The sequence below is a fragment of the Cydia fagiglandana genome, chromosome 8 (genome assembly GCF_963556715.1).
Source record: "Cydia fagiglandana chromosome 8, ilCydFagi1.1, whole genome shotgun sequence".
Lineage (NCBI taxonomy): Eukaryota > Metazoa > Arthropoda > Insecta > Lepidoptera > Tortricidae > Cydia > Cydia fagiglandana.
In genome coordinates, this window is record NC_085939.1 from 9,146,617 (window position 1) to 9,165,682 (window position 19,066).

The 19,066-nt window shown below is 37.1% G+C and overlaps 1 protein-coding gene across 2 annotated transcripts in view; it reads left to right on the forward strand.

Moving 5' to 3' along the window:
- The first annotated feature begins 3,253 nt into the window (after positions 1-3,253).
- The window catches only part of LOC134666604 (1-acylglycerol-3-phosphate O-acyltransferase Pnpla3-like), a 37,386-nt gene continuing 21,573 nt past the window's right edge, over positions 3,254-19,066 (forward strand). For both annotated transcript variants that reach the window (XR_010098526.1, XM_063523819.1), the window contains exons 1-5: positions 3,254-3,623; positions 6,360-6,592; positions 7,999-8,187; positions 12,467-12,730; positions 13,214-13,389. Coding sequence is in view for 1 of the 2 variants with exons in the window: in XM_063523819.1 (XP_063379889.1) it covers positions 3,464-3,623; positions 6,360-6,592; positions 7,999-8,187; positions 12,467-12,730; positions 13,214-13,389 (1,022 nt within the window). In the remaining variant the exon portion in view is untranslated. The remainder of the gene's footprint in view (positions 3,624-6,359; positions 6,593-7,998; positions 8,188-12,466; positions 12,731-13,213; positions 13,390-19,066) is intronic.

The window sequence follows — 19,066 nt, forward strand, 5'->3', positions numbered from 1 at the left end:
GGCTGTGTATGTGTGCGTAAAAGCGTATATGTGTGCTCTTTTAGGGATGTAAAAGTCGATTTTAATCATGTTATATATCGATAAACGCTACACAGCGGAACGAAATAACGATTAATTGAATTCGTTAAACATAAACATAATTGAAATGCTAATGGATAATGAATATTATGTATTATAATGTAATAAAATAATTCAATTATTAACATCTATTTTAGTAGGTATTTACGTATTTTAATTAAATATCTGAACTTTCCCTTGGTTCCTAGGACGAGACTATAAAATTGTGATCTGATAACCACAATAAAGAATAAAAGCATTTTTGTTTAATTTAGGTATCGTTAAACCTTTGAAGTAAAATTAAAATTGCAAGAAATGTCGATAGTTTATCGATATGGCTACAGCAAGGTGGGCCTCATTGTTAATCGTACACTAAACAAAAGTGGCAACAGTGACAGCTCGCTGAGACACCGTCTCTATATATTATAAATCTATGTGATATGACCATAGACATAATATATATATATATATATAGACGGTGTCTCAGCGAGCTGTCACTGTTGCCACTTTTGTTTAGTGTACGATTAACAATGAGGCCCACGTTGCTGTAGCCATGTCGATAAAGTCATATCGATAAACTATCGACATTTCTTGCATTTAAATTTTACTTCAAAGGCTTAACGATACCTAAAATGACCAAAAACGCTTTTATTCTTTATTGTGGTTATCAGATCACAATTTTATAGTCACGCCCCAGCAGGGAACCAAGGGAAAGTTCAGATATTTAATTAAAATACATAAATACCTCCTAAAATAGGTGTTCCGCAATAATTGAATTATATTATTATATTATAATATATTCATTATCAATTAGCATTTCAATTATGTTTATGTTTAACGAAGATATTGAAGCTTCAATTAATCGCTATTTCGTTCCGCTGTGTAGCGTTTATCGATATATAACATGATTAAAATCGACTTTTCACATCCCTAAAAGAGCACACATATACGCTTTTACGCACACATACACAGCCTGGGCGCATCAAGAAAGGCAACACTTGATTTGAAGTCCACCTTGTCAACAGTATGGTTGTCCTTTTTTGACAAACGGCATTTTAAAAGAGCGAGGAGAGAGAAATGATACTAGTTGCTGCGTCGTGAAAGAGAACAGAAAAGGTTGGGCCCTTGGACATGACAATCATGACATTGACAGTCTGACATGGGCTTTACAAATGAGACAATACGTGATTATATATATCAAGGCCCCTACGTTTATTGTTCTATTTGACGGCGCGGCAACTAGTATCATTTCTCTCTCCTCGCTCTTTTAAAATGCCATTTGTCAAAAAAGGACAACCATACTGCTGACAAGGTGAACTTCAAATCAAGTGTTGCCTTTTTTGATGCATCCAGGCTGTGAATGTGTGCGTAAAAGCGTGTATGTGTGTTCTTTTAGGGATGTGAAAAGTCGATTTTAATCATGTTATATATCGATAAACGCTACACAGCGGAACGAAATAGCTATTAATTGAAGCTTCAATATCTTCGTTAAACATATACATAATTGAAATGCTAATGAATAATAAATGTATTAGAATATAGTAAAATATTTCAATTATTGCGGAACACATATCTTAGTAGGTATTTATGTATTTTAATTAAATATCTGAACTTTCCCTTGGTTCCCTGCTGGGGCGTGACGATAAAATTGTGATCTGATAACCACAATAAAGAATAAAACTGTTTTTGTTCATTTTAGATATCGTCAAACCTTTGAAGTAAAATTAAAATTGTAAGAAATGTCGATAGTTTATCGATATGACTTTATCGACATGGCTACAGCACGGTGGTGTTAAATTGTTAATCGTACACTAAACAAAAGTGGCAACAGTGACAGCTCGCTGAGACACCGTCTATATATATATATATTATGTCTATGATATATATTCTCTTTGGACAATACTTCGCTTCGCTACATGTCAAACGCTAAAAGTTTCGGTTTCGCCTGAAACGCTGAGTTAAAACAGAGTTCCGTCCTCCTAGTGAGTATTATATTCTTTGGTTCCGTCTGTCTCGGACTTGCTTGGTAGATGGATGTTTTGGCTTGGCCTGGTGCTCCATCTCACTCTATTGTGTTGATCAAGGCCCCAACGTTTTCTATTCTCTTTGACGGCGCAGCATCTAGTATCATTTCTCTCTCCTCGCTCTTTTAAAAATGCCTTTTGTCAAAAAAGGACAACCACAGTCCACACTGTTGACAAGATGAACTTCAAATCCAAGTGTTGCCTTAGTTGCCTTTTTTGGTGCATCCAGGCTGAGTATGCGTGCGTAAATACGTGTATGTGTGCTCTTTTAGGGATGTGAAAAGTCGATTTTAATCATGCTAAATATCGATAAACGCTACACAGCGGAACGAAATGGCTATTAATTGAAGCTTCAATATCTTCGTTAAACATAAACATAATTGAAATGCTAATCGATAATGAATATATTATAATATAATAAAATAATTCAATTATTGCGGAACACATATTTTAGTAGGTATTTATGTATTTTAATTAAATATCTGAACTTTCCCTTGGTTCCCTGCTGGGGCGTGACGGTTAAATTGTGATCTGATAACCACAATAAAGAATAAAAGTGTTTTTGTTCATTTTAGGTATCGTTAAACCTTTGAAGTAAAATTAAAGTTGCAAGAAATGTCGATAGTTTATGGATAGTTTATATAAACGGTCAAGCAAATCTTGTCAGTAAAAAAGGCGCGAAATTCAAATTTTCTATGAGACGATATCCCTTCGCGCCTACATTTTTCAAATTTGCCGCCTTTTTCTACTGACAAGATCTGCTTGACCAAGTATAGTTTATGCCTATGGTTGACTGGTAGAGAATGCCTATACCGGCATTAAGTCCGCCTGTTGTACTTTTTGTATGTGCAATAAAATTTAAAATAAATAGTTTATCGATATGACTTTGTCGATATGGCTACAGCAAGGTGGTGTTAAATTGTTAATCGTACACTAAATAAAAGTGGCAACAGTGACAGCTCGCTGAGACGGTATAATATCTCTATATATATTATAAATCTATGGTGTTGATAAAGCGTATTTAGTAGTCTAATTGACAAGTTTACATGTAAACAACACGTGCAATAATCAAACGCATACGAACGTCCCACAACGTCACTGCTTGTCGTATTATGTGATGTGCTGATGTGATACGATTTCTCTTTTGTTTAGTTTAGTTTAGTTATATTCTTAAAGTGTTGTTACGCGGACGTGTCTTGTAACAAGCGATATTGTTAGTTAAGTTTTATTATCTTATCTCGTAGAGTAGATCAGTAGGTATTCGTGTTTTTCAACCGTATTTATCATTATTTAATTTGTGTGTTTTGTGCAACTTAGTGCAGTGTACGTTTACATCGTTGTGATTTTTTTTTATTACATTTGTGACAGTTATACAGTGAATAATGAATTTATCGTTCGCTGGGTGCGGGTTTCTTGGCATTTATCATGTCGGCGTAGCAGTGTGTTTTAAGAAATATGCACCACACTTGCTTTTGGGTAAAATATCTGGCGCCTCGTTTGGTGCTCTGTCAGCCTGCTGTTTACTATGTGATGTGCCTATAGGTGAGTTGCTGTCTGGGCCTTTATAAATACACTCAAATACTTCTGCACCATAATTTCATTTCTGTTGTTGTTTTTGTCCTGTTAGTCATATATTTCCACTATTTCCATCATTCCACCGAACGTTTTTAGGGTTCCGTACCCAATGAGCAAAAACGGGGCCCTATTACTAAGACTCCGCTGTCCGTCTGTCTGTGTCACCAGGCTGTATTTGATACCCCATGATAGCTAGGTGGATGAAATATTCACAGTTGATGTATTTGTATTGCCGCCATAACAACAAATACTTGGTGGCACTTGGCCGGATTTTGGCAGCAGATAGAATGCATTTGCATGGCAGATACAAGATTCAACTCCATTGACAGCTATCAAAGTTATGATAATTATAAATTATGATGATGGCAGTCTGGAGAAATCTAGATAATGGTTCTAATTGAATACAAAAAAAAATCAAATCAAATTATGGGATTAGTTGTCAAGTGGACCCCAGGCTCCCATGAGCCGTAATGCCGGGATAAAGCCAGGAAGAAGGGGGGTTCTAATTGAATACCTTCTTGTTTATATTTAGGGGATCTCGGAAACGGCTCTAACAATTTCAATGAAATTTGCTACATGGGGGTTTTCGGGATGATAAATTGATCTAGCTAGGTCTTATCTTATATCTGGGAAAACAAGCATTTTTAGTATTTATATGTTTTCCGAGCAAAGCTTTGTCTCCCAGATATTATTTTATGGTATCATCTTGGGTTGTCGCATTCGTTTTTCGTCAAGTTCTTAAATTAGTCCTATTCTGCTTTCGTCACTCATTCTACATTCGTCACAATCGTCGGTGGCTTTCAATGTAGAATGAGTGACAAAATCAGAATAGGACTAATTTAAGAACTTGACGAAAAACGAATGGGACGACCCAAGACAATAACTATTTTATAATATTCCAGCTGTGTTCTTTATTGCCCATGCACTACTCTCATTTGAGTCGGTTCTTTTTGTGAATTTTTATTTATACTTATAGGTATCATCTATCATCAGTTCTTAAGCTTGAAGAATAAAATGCATGCATTAGATAGTTCTAAATACTTCTAATTTCAAGTACAATTTATTTGTATATGTTAAAAATTTCAAAAGTTTCATTCAAAAATTAATCTGCAAGTTAACTGAGCTCTTTCACAAGTCAATTACAACATTTACAGCAACATCATAATATAGTGCCATAAAAAATACATAACATCACTTATAAATACAACATTCAATACCTAGCTAAACATTACATTATAATAATCTTAAAATATAGTTTAATCACAAAGTCAATTACTTATTTAAAATCGTATTCAAAGTCTTAGCCAACCAACCAACCAACCAACCAAGACAATAAAAATGTAAATATTTAGTTTCTCTTGGGTTGGGTTATCACCTTTTATATGTCTCATAATAAAATTGCCAACTAAACTGGAAGTTATTTGGACATTATGTAATTATGTTTGTTTTAAACTGGTTTAGCCATTATTGTGGCAAACATTAATGGATATTTATCTATTATCACTTGGTGTGAAATTTAAAAGCTACTACTTCTAGAACATTCTACCACTTCCCATAGTAATACTTAATTAATTAATGTATTTAAAGAATTCCTTAAATGAACCTTACTTCAATAGTTACTTGACACAGTGCACTCAATTGCAGAGTTAATTTCCACACAATGCTGAAAGCCTTGAGTTGCATTTGTGTAGCAATAAAGGGAACACATACAACTGCAGTAGTCAAAAGTTAATCAACTTTTGACTACTGCCTCCTCTTTGTTTATGCAAAACTATAAAAAAAAATCACTTAGACTACTGGGGCACCTAAACTCTTGCTGGATAATATTACATTTTTATGTATTTTATAACCTGTTGCCAGCAACTTTGCTCTGGAAAAGTTGTAAAAAATTACTACTATGCAAAGATGATTCAAAATAAGGATGATTATATTACCGGAGAACCATTAAATTAAAGAGTTACCAGAGAGATTAATATTAGTATGAAATTTAAATCTTAGGGTAATATTATAACCGACCAACTGGCCGGGTCAGTTTGGTGACCGGTCTGGCCTAGTGGGTAATAACCCTGCCTGTGAAGCTGATGGTCCTGGGTTTGAATCCCGGTAAGGGCATTTATTTGTGTGATGAACACAGAAATTTGTTCCTGAGTCATGGGTGTTTTCTATGTATTTAAGTATTTATAATTATGTATACATTATATACATCGTTGTCTAAGTACCCACAACACAAGCCTTATAGAGCTTACTATGGAACTTAGTCAATTTGTGTAATAACAGGGGTGCGAAACTCATGACTTCGGTCAAACTCGGCTCAGCATTGCTCCGAGCAATTATTAGGGTTGGTACCACTTGACTTCCTTGTCCGTGCACGACCACAGATAAGATATTCACTTGATTTTTGACAACCCTAAATAGCCGAAAGGGATAGTGCCATATATTAGAAAGTTATATATATTAGTACTATTAATTATTCTGTGGTAATAATGTCATATTTATTTATTTATAACTTTAAACAATTGTCCAATCCTTCTCATAATATCAAGGGTTTTAATTTACTGTTGCACTGCCTTCTTTACAGCAGAAAAGTATATGTGATAACACCGGTGATTGAATCCTTGCAAACATTTTGTGTAACATTTGTAACACACATACCATTTTCAACACGTCGTATATGTAATGACCCTATTTATTTCTGCATCTCAGGTGAAATAACCAGTGATGTCCTCCGAGTGGTCGGAGAGGCCCGGGCAGGGTCCCTCGGCCCCTTCAGCCCGTCCTTCAACATCCAGAACGTGCTTCTGGAAGGCATGGACAAGTACCTGCCGCACGACGTTCACAAGATCGTCAGCGGCAAGCTCCATATATCACTCACGAGAGTGTATGATGGGAAGAACGTCATCGTCTCAGAGTTTCCAACGCGGCAGGATTTAATGCAGGTGAGAATTGAGTCTATCATCTATCCTATTCCTTTCGATGATACCAGTTTCTGGAGAAACTTCTCAACTTAGAGCACAGACAACACTAGGGAACGCTCCCGGTACTGAGTTTGTATGGCGCGAACCGGGAATTCCCAGTTCTGGTATAATACTGTATTCGTGTAGAAGACCGGTACCTACCAGGAGCACTCCCTAAGTCCCTAGACACCACAGACCGCATTACGGCTCGGCCAGGACATTGAGCGACTTGCGACGGCGGCAGCGATAACCATAGGTTGGAGCGAGACACAGCGATCGGATCTTTCGTTCCCACCTATGGTTGTCGCTGCCGCCGTCGCAAATCGCTCAATGTCGTGGCCGAGCCGTTATGAAGCGTTTTCTAAACAAATGACCAAAATCGAATACTAATCACGTTTTCAAGAACCATAATGAATAGTTCACATGTAACATAATGATGGTTCTGTTAAAGATGGAGTGAAAAATATTATTATTGCATTACCTATACCTTTACATAAAGCATAATTATAATTATTCGTCGACTTTCACAGTCGCCGCTTTCTCTCGAAAACCTGTCTGAAACACTAGCATTATACGCAATCAAGCTGTCTGATTATGTCTATACATGTAGTCGCAACTTGCAAATCTTATAAGTAATTTTTTATCATCATCATCATTTTAGGCTCCAGTCGCCCACTGCTGAGCATGGGCCTCTCTTTGTGTACGCCACTTATGATAGATGGTAATGTCGAAATGTCGACTAGAAAACCATGATTCATATACTACAACCTATACTACAACTTCAGTTTAGCAATTTGCCGGTGACAATTAGCAATTTTAGATTAGCAATTTGACGCGCGGAATAAAGTAAGATATTGATTAATTAAAGTAAAGATGCTGTCTTCGCGATGACCTAATAAAAACGTGTTCATTCACTTAACAAGCCGGCCTCGCGACTGTTTTCCCTTCAACCATTCAGGTGATTCAGGTTTCGAATAAGGCACAGGTTCTTAAGAAAACTATAGGTAGGTTCTTTAAAGAACGTAAATAAGTATATATGTAGGGGGCTGTTCATAAATTACGTCATCTAATTTTGATGATTTTTGAAGAAAGTACCAAATATAACAAATATTTAACTTAATAACACCAGATACCAATATGAGACAAGACAAGATATAAACAAATTAGATGTACGAGTACGAAGTGATTTTAACTAAAAGCGTATAAAAACGTGCAACTAACTATAGTATGTACTGTACTTATGTACAGTCACGGAATTTGTTTGTAACTTTTGAACCTTAATGCCATTACATAGAGTCGAAAAGTGACAAACCCTCAAATTCCGTGACTACATTTTAAACTCGATTTGATTACCTGTACAAGCTATTGTTATGCTGCGTTTGTTTCAGGCATTACTAGCGTCGTGTTTCGTGCCAGTGTTCAGTGGTATGCTGCCACCGCGCTTCCACGGCATCCGATATATGGATGGCGGCTTCAGCGACAATCTGCCCGTCCTTAACGAGAACACCATCACAGTCAGCCCGTTTTGCGGAGAGAGCGACATCTGCCCGAGGGATCTTAGCTCGCAGTTGTTCCATGTGAGTGTTCCTAATGTCCCACTGAAGGTATGCTACCATCTAATATTGCACAGGGCCGGATTTCCACCTAGACCCGCAAGGGCCCTGGCAACATAGTAGCAGTGGTCATAATATGAAAAAGGGGTCCCTCCTAAATTTTAAAGACCTGTACAGTCAGCAGCAGATATACCTGAGCGGGCAAGGTGTCCAAGAAAACATATACACTTCAATCGTCACAAAAATAAGGACATCTAAGATGTCATTTTCACGTAGGCTTTCAGTTCGTCACAAATACCTTAACTTTTGAGTTTTTCTTTAACACATACACGCTTATTTAATCACAATGACAATAACGGTTAAAAAGTCAGTGGTAACTAAGCAATCAAATTCAAGCTGCTGTCATTAATACCTACACGCACTGCCAATCACGTACGTCAGCAGCCAGGGTGCCACCAGTTGCTAAGCAGTTGTTATTTCAATGGTAACTAAGCATCAACATTTTATCTGTTTAACTTTAAAATAAATACTGTAGCACTACGAATTGACACCTCCTTTCTTAAAGAAGTATTTTATCGTTAAGTGTCAAACTTATACAATAAATAAGTAGGTTCTACTAGAATGATCGGTTTTTTTATTTTAACTGTCATATGCAGCTGTTCTTCCAAACCGTTGATCATATTATATACCTATGTTAATATATTTATTTAGCCCACTTATTGTAGTAAAATATACTATACAGGGTGGCCCATTTAGATCGGCCAGTATGGGAAAATCTGATACTATACGATATACACCGATCTCTTCTTAGGAATCATGTCATCGATTTTAGTAACACGAAAAACTGCATTCATACATTAAAAAAAATGTGTACTCAGCTCGGGAATCGAACCCCGAACGTTTTGAAAAATAAAACTAAGATTATTTCTATTTAGATATCGATTGTGTAGGTCTTAAGCAATAAATGTTACTATAAAACATGATGTCTGAAATTAATAAAATGCATTGTTTTCATATCCTTTAATTTAATTTAGTCAGTTTTCGAAGAGACCAGCATTTTTAGGGTTCCGTATCCAAAGGGTAAAACGGGACCCTATTACTAAGACTCTGCTGTCCGTCCGTCTGTCCATCCATCCGTCCGTCCGTCCGTCTGTCACCAGGCTGTATCTCAGGAACCGTGATAGCTAGACAGTTCAAATTTTCACAAATGATGTATTTCTGTTGACGCTATTATAAGTAACAAGAAATACTAAAAACAGAATAAAATAAAGATTTAAGTGGGGCTCCCATACAACAAACGTGATTTTTGAGTAGTAAATATCAAATGGCATTCCGCACAGGAGTAATCTAAGTAACGCCCACTGTGGGTTCAAACCTACAACGTCCTGATAGAAAGTCGTACATACGCTACATGTGACATTATCTTCAAAAAATATATAAACTAATGCGAAATTAACATAAAACCAGAAGACACAAATTAATAATAGAAATGAAATCCAAAAAAAAACATAAAGCTGTAATCTCTAGGTGCGTACGACTGAGATTTGAACCCGCTGTCTCTGCTTTGAAAAGCAAACGCCTGTTACTGAGACCACGACGTGCCTTGACAATTGGGTCTAAATTCGGCTTCAGTTAGCTTTTGCTATGTGTCATTCGTCTTGACGATTCTGTTAAAAGAAATAGTTTGCAGTAAGTTGACCGAGAGGCTCCTGTCAAATGGTTGAAGGGCAAAACGTGAGATAGATGTATGTGATGACAAGACTGTACTGCTTTCGATGATTGTCAAAACGCTTTACCTGAAATTAGCATGGCTATCTTTTATTCAATATTCGACCATACTTGTATGTTTTAAAGTCTATTTTTCCATATTGTTCAGATATATTTGACACGTTGACCGCTTAGATACCATTGGTTTTTTGACAGCTAAGGTATCAATGACTTGTTGTATACTTCGTTTTTTTTAGCATTAGAAATAAGGTAAACAATCTTGACGTGTCTTTTAATTGAAAAACACATTTTAAAAATAAGTTACGGCAAATATGTAACAATTATGAATCTAATACGATCATTTATATTCTTCTGCTTTCATAAGTAACAGTTTTATATTTTTATAAAGCGTTTTTCAATTAAAAGACATGTCAAGATCGCTTACCTTCTTGCAAGTTCTTTCTAATGCTAAAAAAAACGAACTATAAGTGTAGAAATTAATGAATAGCGACTGTTAACATATTTGTGACACGTTGAGCGCTCACAAGTAAATACTACCATGACAGCCAACAACTTTTTGACAGTTTAAACGTTTACCTATCTTTGAGCACCTGGAGTGTATAGCGACTTCTGCTGCTGACTGTACACACCGGCTTGCGTGGGCGTGACGTGCACGTGCCTGTGCTCTAAAATGTTGGAGCCGCACACGTCACGCAAGCGGTGTGCCGTCTCTTGTAAGGATCTGTATACCACAACGTCGCACGCGCACGCACGTCACGCACACGCAGCCGGGTTGCACAGGCCTTAAATGAAGTCATAATTCATCATAAGTGCGATGTTGCGAATAGTATACTTATCGAACGCAATACCGTGTCGACACTAATACCGGCTCTACTAATATTAAATTGGCTACAAGTAGAACATTCTGAGTAGTAGGTAGGTTTGAGTAGTACATATGTAGTAAATATTTGTAAAAGCTACGTTTTTAGGGTTCCGTACCCAAAGGGTAAAACGGGACCCTATTAGTATTACTAAGACTTCGCTGTCCGTCCGTCCGTCCGTCCGTCTCACCAGGCTGTATCTCACGAACCCTGATAGCTAGACAGTTGAAACTTTCACAGATGATGTATTTCTGTTGCCGCTATAACAACAAATACTAAAAAGAGAATAAAATAAAGATTTAAATGGGGCTCCCATACAACAAACGTGATTTTTGACCAAAGTTAAGCAACGTCGGGAGTGGTCAGTACTTGGATGGGTGACCGTATTTTTTTTTTTTTTTTTGCATTATGGTACGGAACCCTTCGTGCGCGAGTCCGACTCGCACTTGCCCGGTTTTTCTAGTACTTTTGCTCATTGTTAACTATGACGTCATGGCCGTGTGTTTTCGTCGGAGCATATGTTCAAACTGTTATCTATGTTATACTCTCAATACCTACTCGCATTAAAACCTACAATGATTAAACGTGTTATCATTTACAGTATTCACACGTTCTTCCGTGATTAAAGGAAAGCGTAGTTAAAATGTTATCACAAAATCTGACTAATACCTATTGTTTTGCTATAAGAGAGTTACGAGCGAGCTGCAGATCATGATTTATGATAAATATATACTTTGCTGTACCTAATACCAAAGAGAATAGATAGTATAGAGGGCTGTTGCCAAAGTAAATTTTGTAGTCACGGTACATTTACTGCCATCTATCGACACACGATTAAAACTTAAAATTAAATTGAAAATGTATAAATTAATCAAAATATGTTTACGGATAAATGCTTTTTAATTTTTATTGTTCCGTACTGACCCATGTTCTTTCACTGATATGTGTTAGAATTGTTAAATATCAAACGATGTCGTCAACGCCATCTATCCGAGAATAGGCCAAAGGTAATGGCGCCATCGATTCGAGAATGACTTTTTCTTGATTTCCGAGGCACGTTTTTTTCTTAGACTTTATTTATCTTATATACGGAGTTATATTTATATATATCTCTGCTAATACCTATATTGTGTCTCAAATATTGCGGGAAGGCGATTCAAAGTCTCTCTTTTTTTTAAAATTATGAATGGGCTTACTCATGGCCACAGACTAGCCGAGGCGTAGACGTGGCCTACGATGGAGCGAGCTCGCCCAGAAGGTGCCTGTTCACTCTTGATTTGAAGGTCTCTCAGTTGCTTTTAGAATTTTATAATTTTGTATTAGACTTTAGAGACATGTTTCGTATTAACTTTGACAGTCTTTGTCATGTGTGTCCTGTCACACAAAAAAAAGGTTGTTATTGATTTTAAGTGGTAGGTGTTATAAGTTTAACTCACTGATTTGTGTGATGAAACTGACGAACCAATTTGAGTGCGGTTTTTTCTAATGGAAAGTCTTGTCTGTCGAGATAGTACTTAGACAGATAGTGTATGCTGCCTGAAATATGGCCACATCAAGATTTATGATTATTTGAAATTAAATCTTAGTTCAAAATAATAAAGTTAAGTTTCCTTTAAACATTTTGGTGCCCTGTATTGGTGTATTGTACGCGTCACGCTATAGTACTGTTGGGATATTGTAGGGGTAATCTAATCTTTTTATATTTTTTCCCGCAGGTCAGTATAGCCAACACAAGCATAGAGCTATCAAAGCAGAACATTAACAGATTCGCCCGCATCCTCTTCCCGCCGAAGCCCGAGGTGCTGAGCAACATGTGCAAGCAGGGCTTCGACGATGCCCTCAGATTTCTGCACAGGAACAACATGATCTCCTGCACGAGGTGCCTGGCGGTGCAGTCCACCTTCCAACTGCAGGAGGTCTTGGACGATACTGTCTACGATTATGACCCGGATTGTGAGGAGTGCAAGACACATAGACAGGTTAGCGTCACTTCATCATCGTGCACAATTCGTAAGCTTTATTGAAAAAGCTTAGTATAGTAGAATCACTACCTACTCGCATGCGAGTTCTCGCGTCATCTAAATGTGCCCTAAGACAATCGAGGTCACCACACATAAGCGCTCCCGTGCAAATTTAGTATGGGAGCGCAATCGCTTAATCAATTGCGTTCACAATTAGATACAACGACATAACCAGTAACTACATATATATTTTTACAAAAATCGAACTTTTAGAAGGGCACACTATTATAGCCTTATTCAGCTTTAGTGTCTCGCTATTGGTTTGGCTAGTCTTAAATTAAAAATAATATGTACTTAATCACGTATATTTTCATTTAATAATTTATCCTGACATTTCTATCGTGATGTTCTGTTATTGCTATTCGAATATAATTTTGGCCGCTTGTAAGTACATATTTAGGGTGATTACAAGACCTGTTTTAAGTAATCTCATAATTACAGGACGCACTAGTGGACGACCTACCCGATACAGTGATGTCGATATTCCAAAACGCCATAGACTCGGCGAACCACGGCATCGTGAACTGGGTGATGCGGCAGCGCGCCGTGCGCTACCTGAGCATCATGACTCTGCCGTACCGTGTGCCCATTGACATCATGTACGCTACTCTCACCAAGTAAGTTGTGATGCTCAGTAGTTTCACTAGATGTTTTCTTGGTCTTCGGCTGACGCTGTACGTCGCGTATAGTTTGTAGATTTCTAATAAGCCCCGACGGCTAATCCTTTGTCTTGCTTAACAAAAGTCGGGGCTTATTAGAAATCTACAAACTATACCTAGTGCGTACTACGTTATAAAGAAATGTTTCTCGCGTAACGTACAGCGGCAACCGTGAGGATAAATTAATTGTACACGATCTTGTACAAGTACATACTAAAGGCTTAAGTTGAGTTTCTTTTCTCTGACAAAATTATACTATAGAGCAGCGGTCGGCAACCTGCGGCCCGCGGGCCGCATGCGGCTCGTGAACCTACCACTTGCGGCCCGAGTGCCGCCTTGGCTATTTTTTATGTAATAGTGACAAACGACAATGTCTCATAAAGTCATAAATATTAACAAAGTACGGCCCGCGTCACCTTCGTTAACTACTATGTGGCCCTTGGCTGCTAAAAGGTTGCCGACCGCTGCTATAGAGTATAGTTAAGCTGGTTCTCAACGCGATCCCAGTACATGTCATCTTGAATCTTAAGTCATTGTCAATAGAGGTGACAGCTGGCTGTCATCTATTGGGCATTAGCATGTCGAGCACTAATAGTACCCCCACCTTATGTGAGTTCTAAATATTAAGTATTTTACTTAGTTTTTTATTTAGTATTAAGTATTGTTTTGAAAGGATTTAAATTAGAATTTAATTTGGAACTTCTTAAATTAGCGATCCTAAAGAGATAGTCGGAGTCACGTGATCTAATTTTATGTTGTATGCAAAAGGTTTGAGGCACACATTTTATTTACTGTCGTATATTTTATAAATATAGTACTTACACTTAAATACCAATATTTCCGAACAGTTTCACGCCGATCACTGATAATAAGGTAGGATAATTGTGTCAGTTTACCGCCCGGTGTCAGTTTCCGTCCACTTGACGGATTAGCAAATAATACATTTAATTTATAATTTGTTACTTGCGTAATATATTTTTTATGTAGATAGATAAATTGTTTAGATATTAAGGATTGCAACAAGTTCAAATTTGCGGAGTTCAAATTTCGTCAAGTGGACGAAAACTAGAGCCGGATGAAAACGAGCGCAATGACCCTGTAATGTACTGCGTAGAATTTAAAAATAGTACCTATGTAAACTCCCATGTTGGCTGATATGATAACCTTTTATCACTGGCCCTATCTTCCGCCCTTCAACCTACTCTGAATCTTTAACTCAAAGCACTAAAAGCTATATTCGTTCACACATAGTCATTTTATCATTCGTTAATGAATGCATCCAATTTGTATGCATTTCAATTAGTAAACATTGTCGATATCTTGTGCTTAGTTGACATAGTTCCCGCCATATTTGTTGTTTATTTACATTGTGTAATCAAGATGGATTGACAATTTATGAATAACAATGATGTCATGAATAGGCATGTAAATATATCGGTACATAATATTTCTTTGAAACTGTATGGCTATTAGGTAAGCTGAAATATGGAATTGTGGATCATACACAGATTTAAAACATGTAATTTCTTAATAAATATAAATATTTTTCCGGTATTAAAAAAGGAATAATTTAAAATGCTAAAGTTAGTTGTAAGTAACGTGGTTTAATTATGATAGTGTCTCTTTATTAACATTTTTATCATAAAATCCGATTATGATACTCTTAATTCGATATTTAGATAAAGCCGTAATATATGCAGATGAATTCTGTACGAAGTACTTAACTTTTCACATAATTATGCTTAACAGTAGTTAATAATAAAGGCCTTCCCTCAAATAAGATAAACTAGTACATATGTACTTACCTAGATGCATGAATATCATTAATGGTCTTAGAGAATATAACCAAACGGAGTGGCCATTAACAGGCGTTCCCCTCTGTCGAAAATAGGCGGCCAATGGTCAACCACATGTCAACCACATGTATGGACTGACGTTTATCTGACATGACGTTCCTATACATTTGATGTGCCCCTCCCCCGCAAAAAACGGCAGACTATTTTGTACCGAAAATTATAGACATGGCGTCTCCGTTGGTTATATCCTCTAAGTTAATGGTAGTTGTGCATGCAGTTCATGTGAGTTAGGTATACTGTATAAGTACCTTGTTACGTTTCAAACGACGTAAATTAACCTTTGAGCTGACTCTGTTGCGCTAATGGTGTAGCTGTAGGCAATGCGCTATAAAATCTGCGCGTTTTTTAGACTTTGCGCTCATATATTATTATTTAGCTGTCGAGCAAAGTATAAACTAGGTTCCCAATGTATAATCTTTTATCTTATTTATATCGTTCTGTTGCAAAATACCACATTCTTAAAAGTTAAAAGGTAAAGAAAGAAAGAAATTACTTACTTTAGACCGTATACAGATCAACGGGGTAAGACTGGGAAAAGCGAGGGAAGGCAATCAGTGGGAGTGTGACACTAATACTCATAAAGGCTTCGTCACACAGGCGCGTTTCCCGGGCGGCGCGTGAGCGGGGCGCGCCGGTTTTACATAAAAAACGATCACGCCTCGTCCGGAAAACGCGGTTTTAGCGCGGCGCGCTTAAGCTCTTAATAAAAGTAGGTAATAATATAAATAAATTAATAATTATATATCCGAAAAAAAAAACATTGTCATGTATACTTAATTGCAACCTAGAATTATTTTTTATTACAGTATTATTAAATGAAGAGTTTAAATTTTGAAAATGGAAAATACGGGAATTTGTTAACTTTAGGCTCCATATTGCACTTGCGTGGTTTTAATTTCGAAATAGTATTAATGCTTACAAGTCTTACAATGTTATCTGTCATTATTAGTTTGATAAGCGCACTGCGTATATAAATAATCGAATTTGTGCTCGTTTCGTTACTCAACTTGTCACTTTGGAAACGGGCCACGGTCTTATCATTATGAAAGTCTACCTCTAAAACTGGCATGCAATAACTACACATATTTGACTATTATAAGATTTTTTTTTAATACAATGAAATGTTAGCTCGTGCATGATATGGCGAACACTATTGTAAGTACCTATCTACGGGTCGCACTCGAATCGTCGGCGAACAAATTTAAGTTATACTGGGTCAAGCAGATCTTGTCAGTAGAAAAAGGCGGCAAATTTGAAAAATTTAGGGCGTAAGGATATCGTCTGATAGAAAATTTGAATTTCGCGCCTTTTTCTACTGACAATATTTGCTTGACCATCTATAATTATGGTGGCCAGCAGCTGTCGTCCCACACTGTCGAATGGGGTTGGCTGGTCGAAGTATTTAGCAGATGGTGCCATCATAGAGGCCCTGTCAATCCCTAGAATTATGTATTTTTTTTGGTTTTTTAATGCCTTGGATGCCAGCCCTTTAAGCCAAATCTCATAGAAAAAAGGGCAAGCTATGATGGCGCCATCTATGCAAACCGTTGGCAGTTGCCAACCGCATTTAAACTAACGATAGTTCCGATGAAGGGTTCCCCCACATAATTATGTCGACGCGGAATCGGCAAAATCCGATAGGAAAAAGCTTTATATCTGCGCAATAAGAGCGAAGTCGTCGTTCGGCTCGGCTCGCGTCGGCCGGCGCCTGCCGACGCGTCGATGACTTTTTCGCTCTTATTGCGCGGACATAAAGCTTTTTCCTATAGGCTATTGCCGATTGCGCGTTGATACTCGATAAATCTGGGGAGACCCTAAAGAATAATTCGTGCAATCAGCCTCTTAACATCATCATGCATCATCATAGCTCATCGCTTATGTTGCGTATGTTTAACGAATACGAATGGCACGCAACGCACGCGATTTCCTACGCATACAGTGCAGGGCCTTGCTGCCGCGATGTGATGAAATAAATAGCCATGTTTGGATAAAAACCAAACATTATCTATAAAAATATCAGTTACTAGAAAGTACATACCTTATATAAGACAATTGAAGTGAACAGATTTCGCCATGTTATAAGATGTACAATGTCATAACTTAAAAAAAGTAATGTGGAAGTAATGTGGAATTACTTGTTCAAATTCCATTTATTGTGTTTAACAAACGATTGACGTATTTTAGCTATATCGGGGATACCGTAGAGAAGCATTCGGTGCAATACAAAGTGGCCGCTAATGTGCTCGTCGTTAGGAAGAGATGTATCCGACACAACAACACTATGACTAGGTTAGTGCCAAAATGTACCGTGTCGTCCACGTCCTATGGTCCTGTTTATATTGGCTTGGTTTTGTATCTATTGAGTAGTTGTGTTCGTTTGAATATAGACTTTATGTGTTTGGGTCAGGGTGCTATTTCGATTGGGTCTCTGTTCGTTTGAATGCATTCTCTTCTAGTATTATAGTGTGTAGCTGATGAAAATTGATTCCAATAGCTCATTTAGTACCTTAATTGTCAAAATGATGACATATCATATGAGACAATAAAATTTCGTTAATCGCAGTGGCCTAGTTTTTCTCTAAAACCACGTAGGTATATAGGGTAATTCGCCAGTATCTGGCCGCCCTGAACTAAAAATGAATTCTATTTACCTATAAACGGAATTCATTTTAGTATAAGGTTTCAATAACTGGCCACCTATTTATAGGTGAATAGAATTCAATTTTAATTTCGGGCGGCCAGTTACTGGCGTATTACCCTACATACTTGTAGGTATAATTAGGACATCAAATGTTCGGTGGGGGGCACACATACATGTAAATAGACTCCAATAATATTTGCCAGTGGCGCCTAGACAAGCCGATAATGTTATATTTTGCACGCGTTGTTTATTTAACATATTTATATACCAATCGCCGTTTCAATTAAGCTAGCTTAATATAACAATAAACAATAATCAACATTAGTTGTTACGGCAACGGTTTAAGGACGTGTTAAGAGACTTTAGGTAGATCTTCATTAAATGTCTTTAATATTTAGGTATATAAGTTATATAACAAAACAAAAAATCAAAGACATCGATTACCTACCTATATTTTATTTCTAATAATGTTATTTGAACATTTTGGACACACCTCTGACTATCTGCTTGGGATGAAAACTTTACATCACATACAGTTACCCGGGGTGAATAGGGACGGCTGGGGTAAACAAAAATTAAAATGTGATTTACTTAGGTAAATAATAAAATTAGGTAAAAAATAAAACAATATCTTTAAAAATACCCAAACAAATTGTATCATACAACATTTACTATTATTTTTAATCGAATTATACAAGCTGTGTTGGTATTTTTTAAGAAATTGTCAGGTAAATCACATTATTAGTTTTGTCCCTATTCACCCCAGCCGTCCTTATTCACCCCGGTTGACGGTATTATTATCGGTATCCCTTGTTAAACAATATTCGTATTACGTTTCCGTATCTAAGTTCACATATCGCACGACTATTGGGTCAAGGATTGAACGCATATGGTCTCCCCGCATATCGCTTTATTAATACTACAGAATATTCAACTAACATATTCAAGTGCATTGAAAACGGGTCACGATGTATCGACCATATCGTACGAAGTGTATCGTTTCCATTGCTCTTGACTGTACTATTCTATGATGTCAACACAAATTGTTATATGACGTGAGATCGAGATTGTTTAATGTTTGCAGAGTAAAATGTGACGTCCCACGGGTAAAGGTACATTATGGCGGTTGACGCTTACG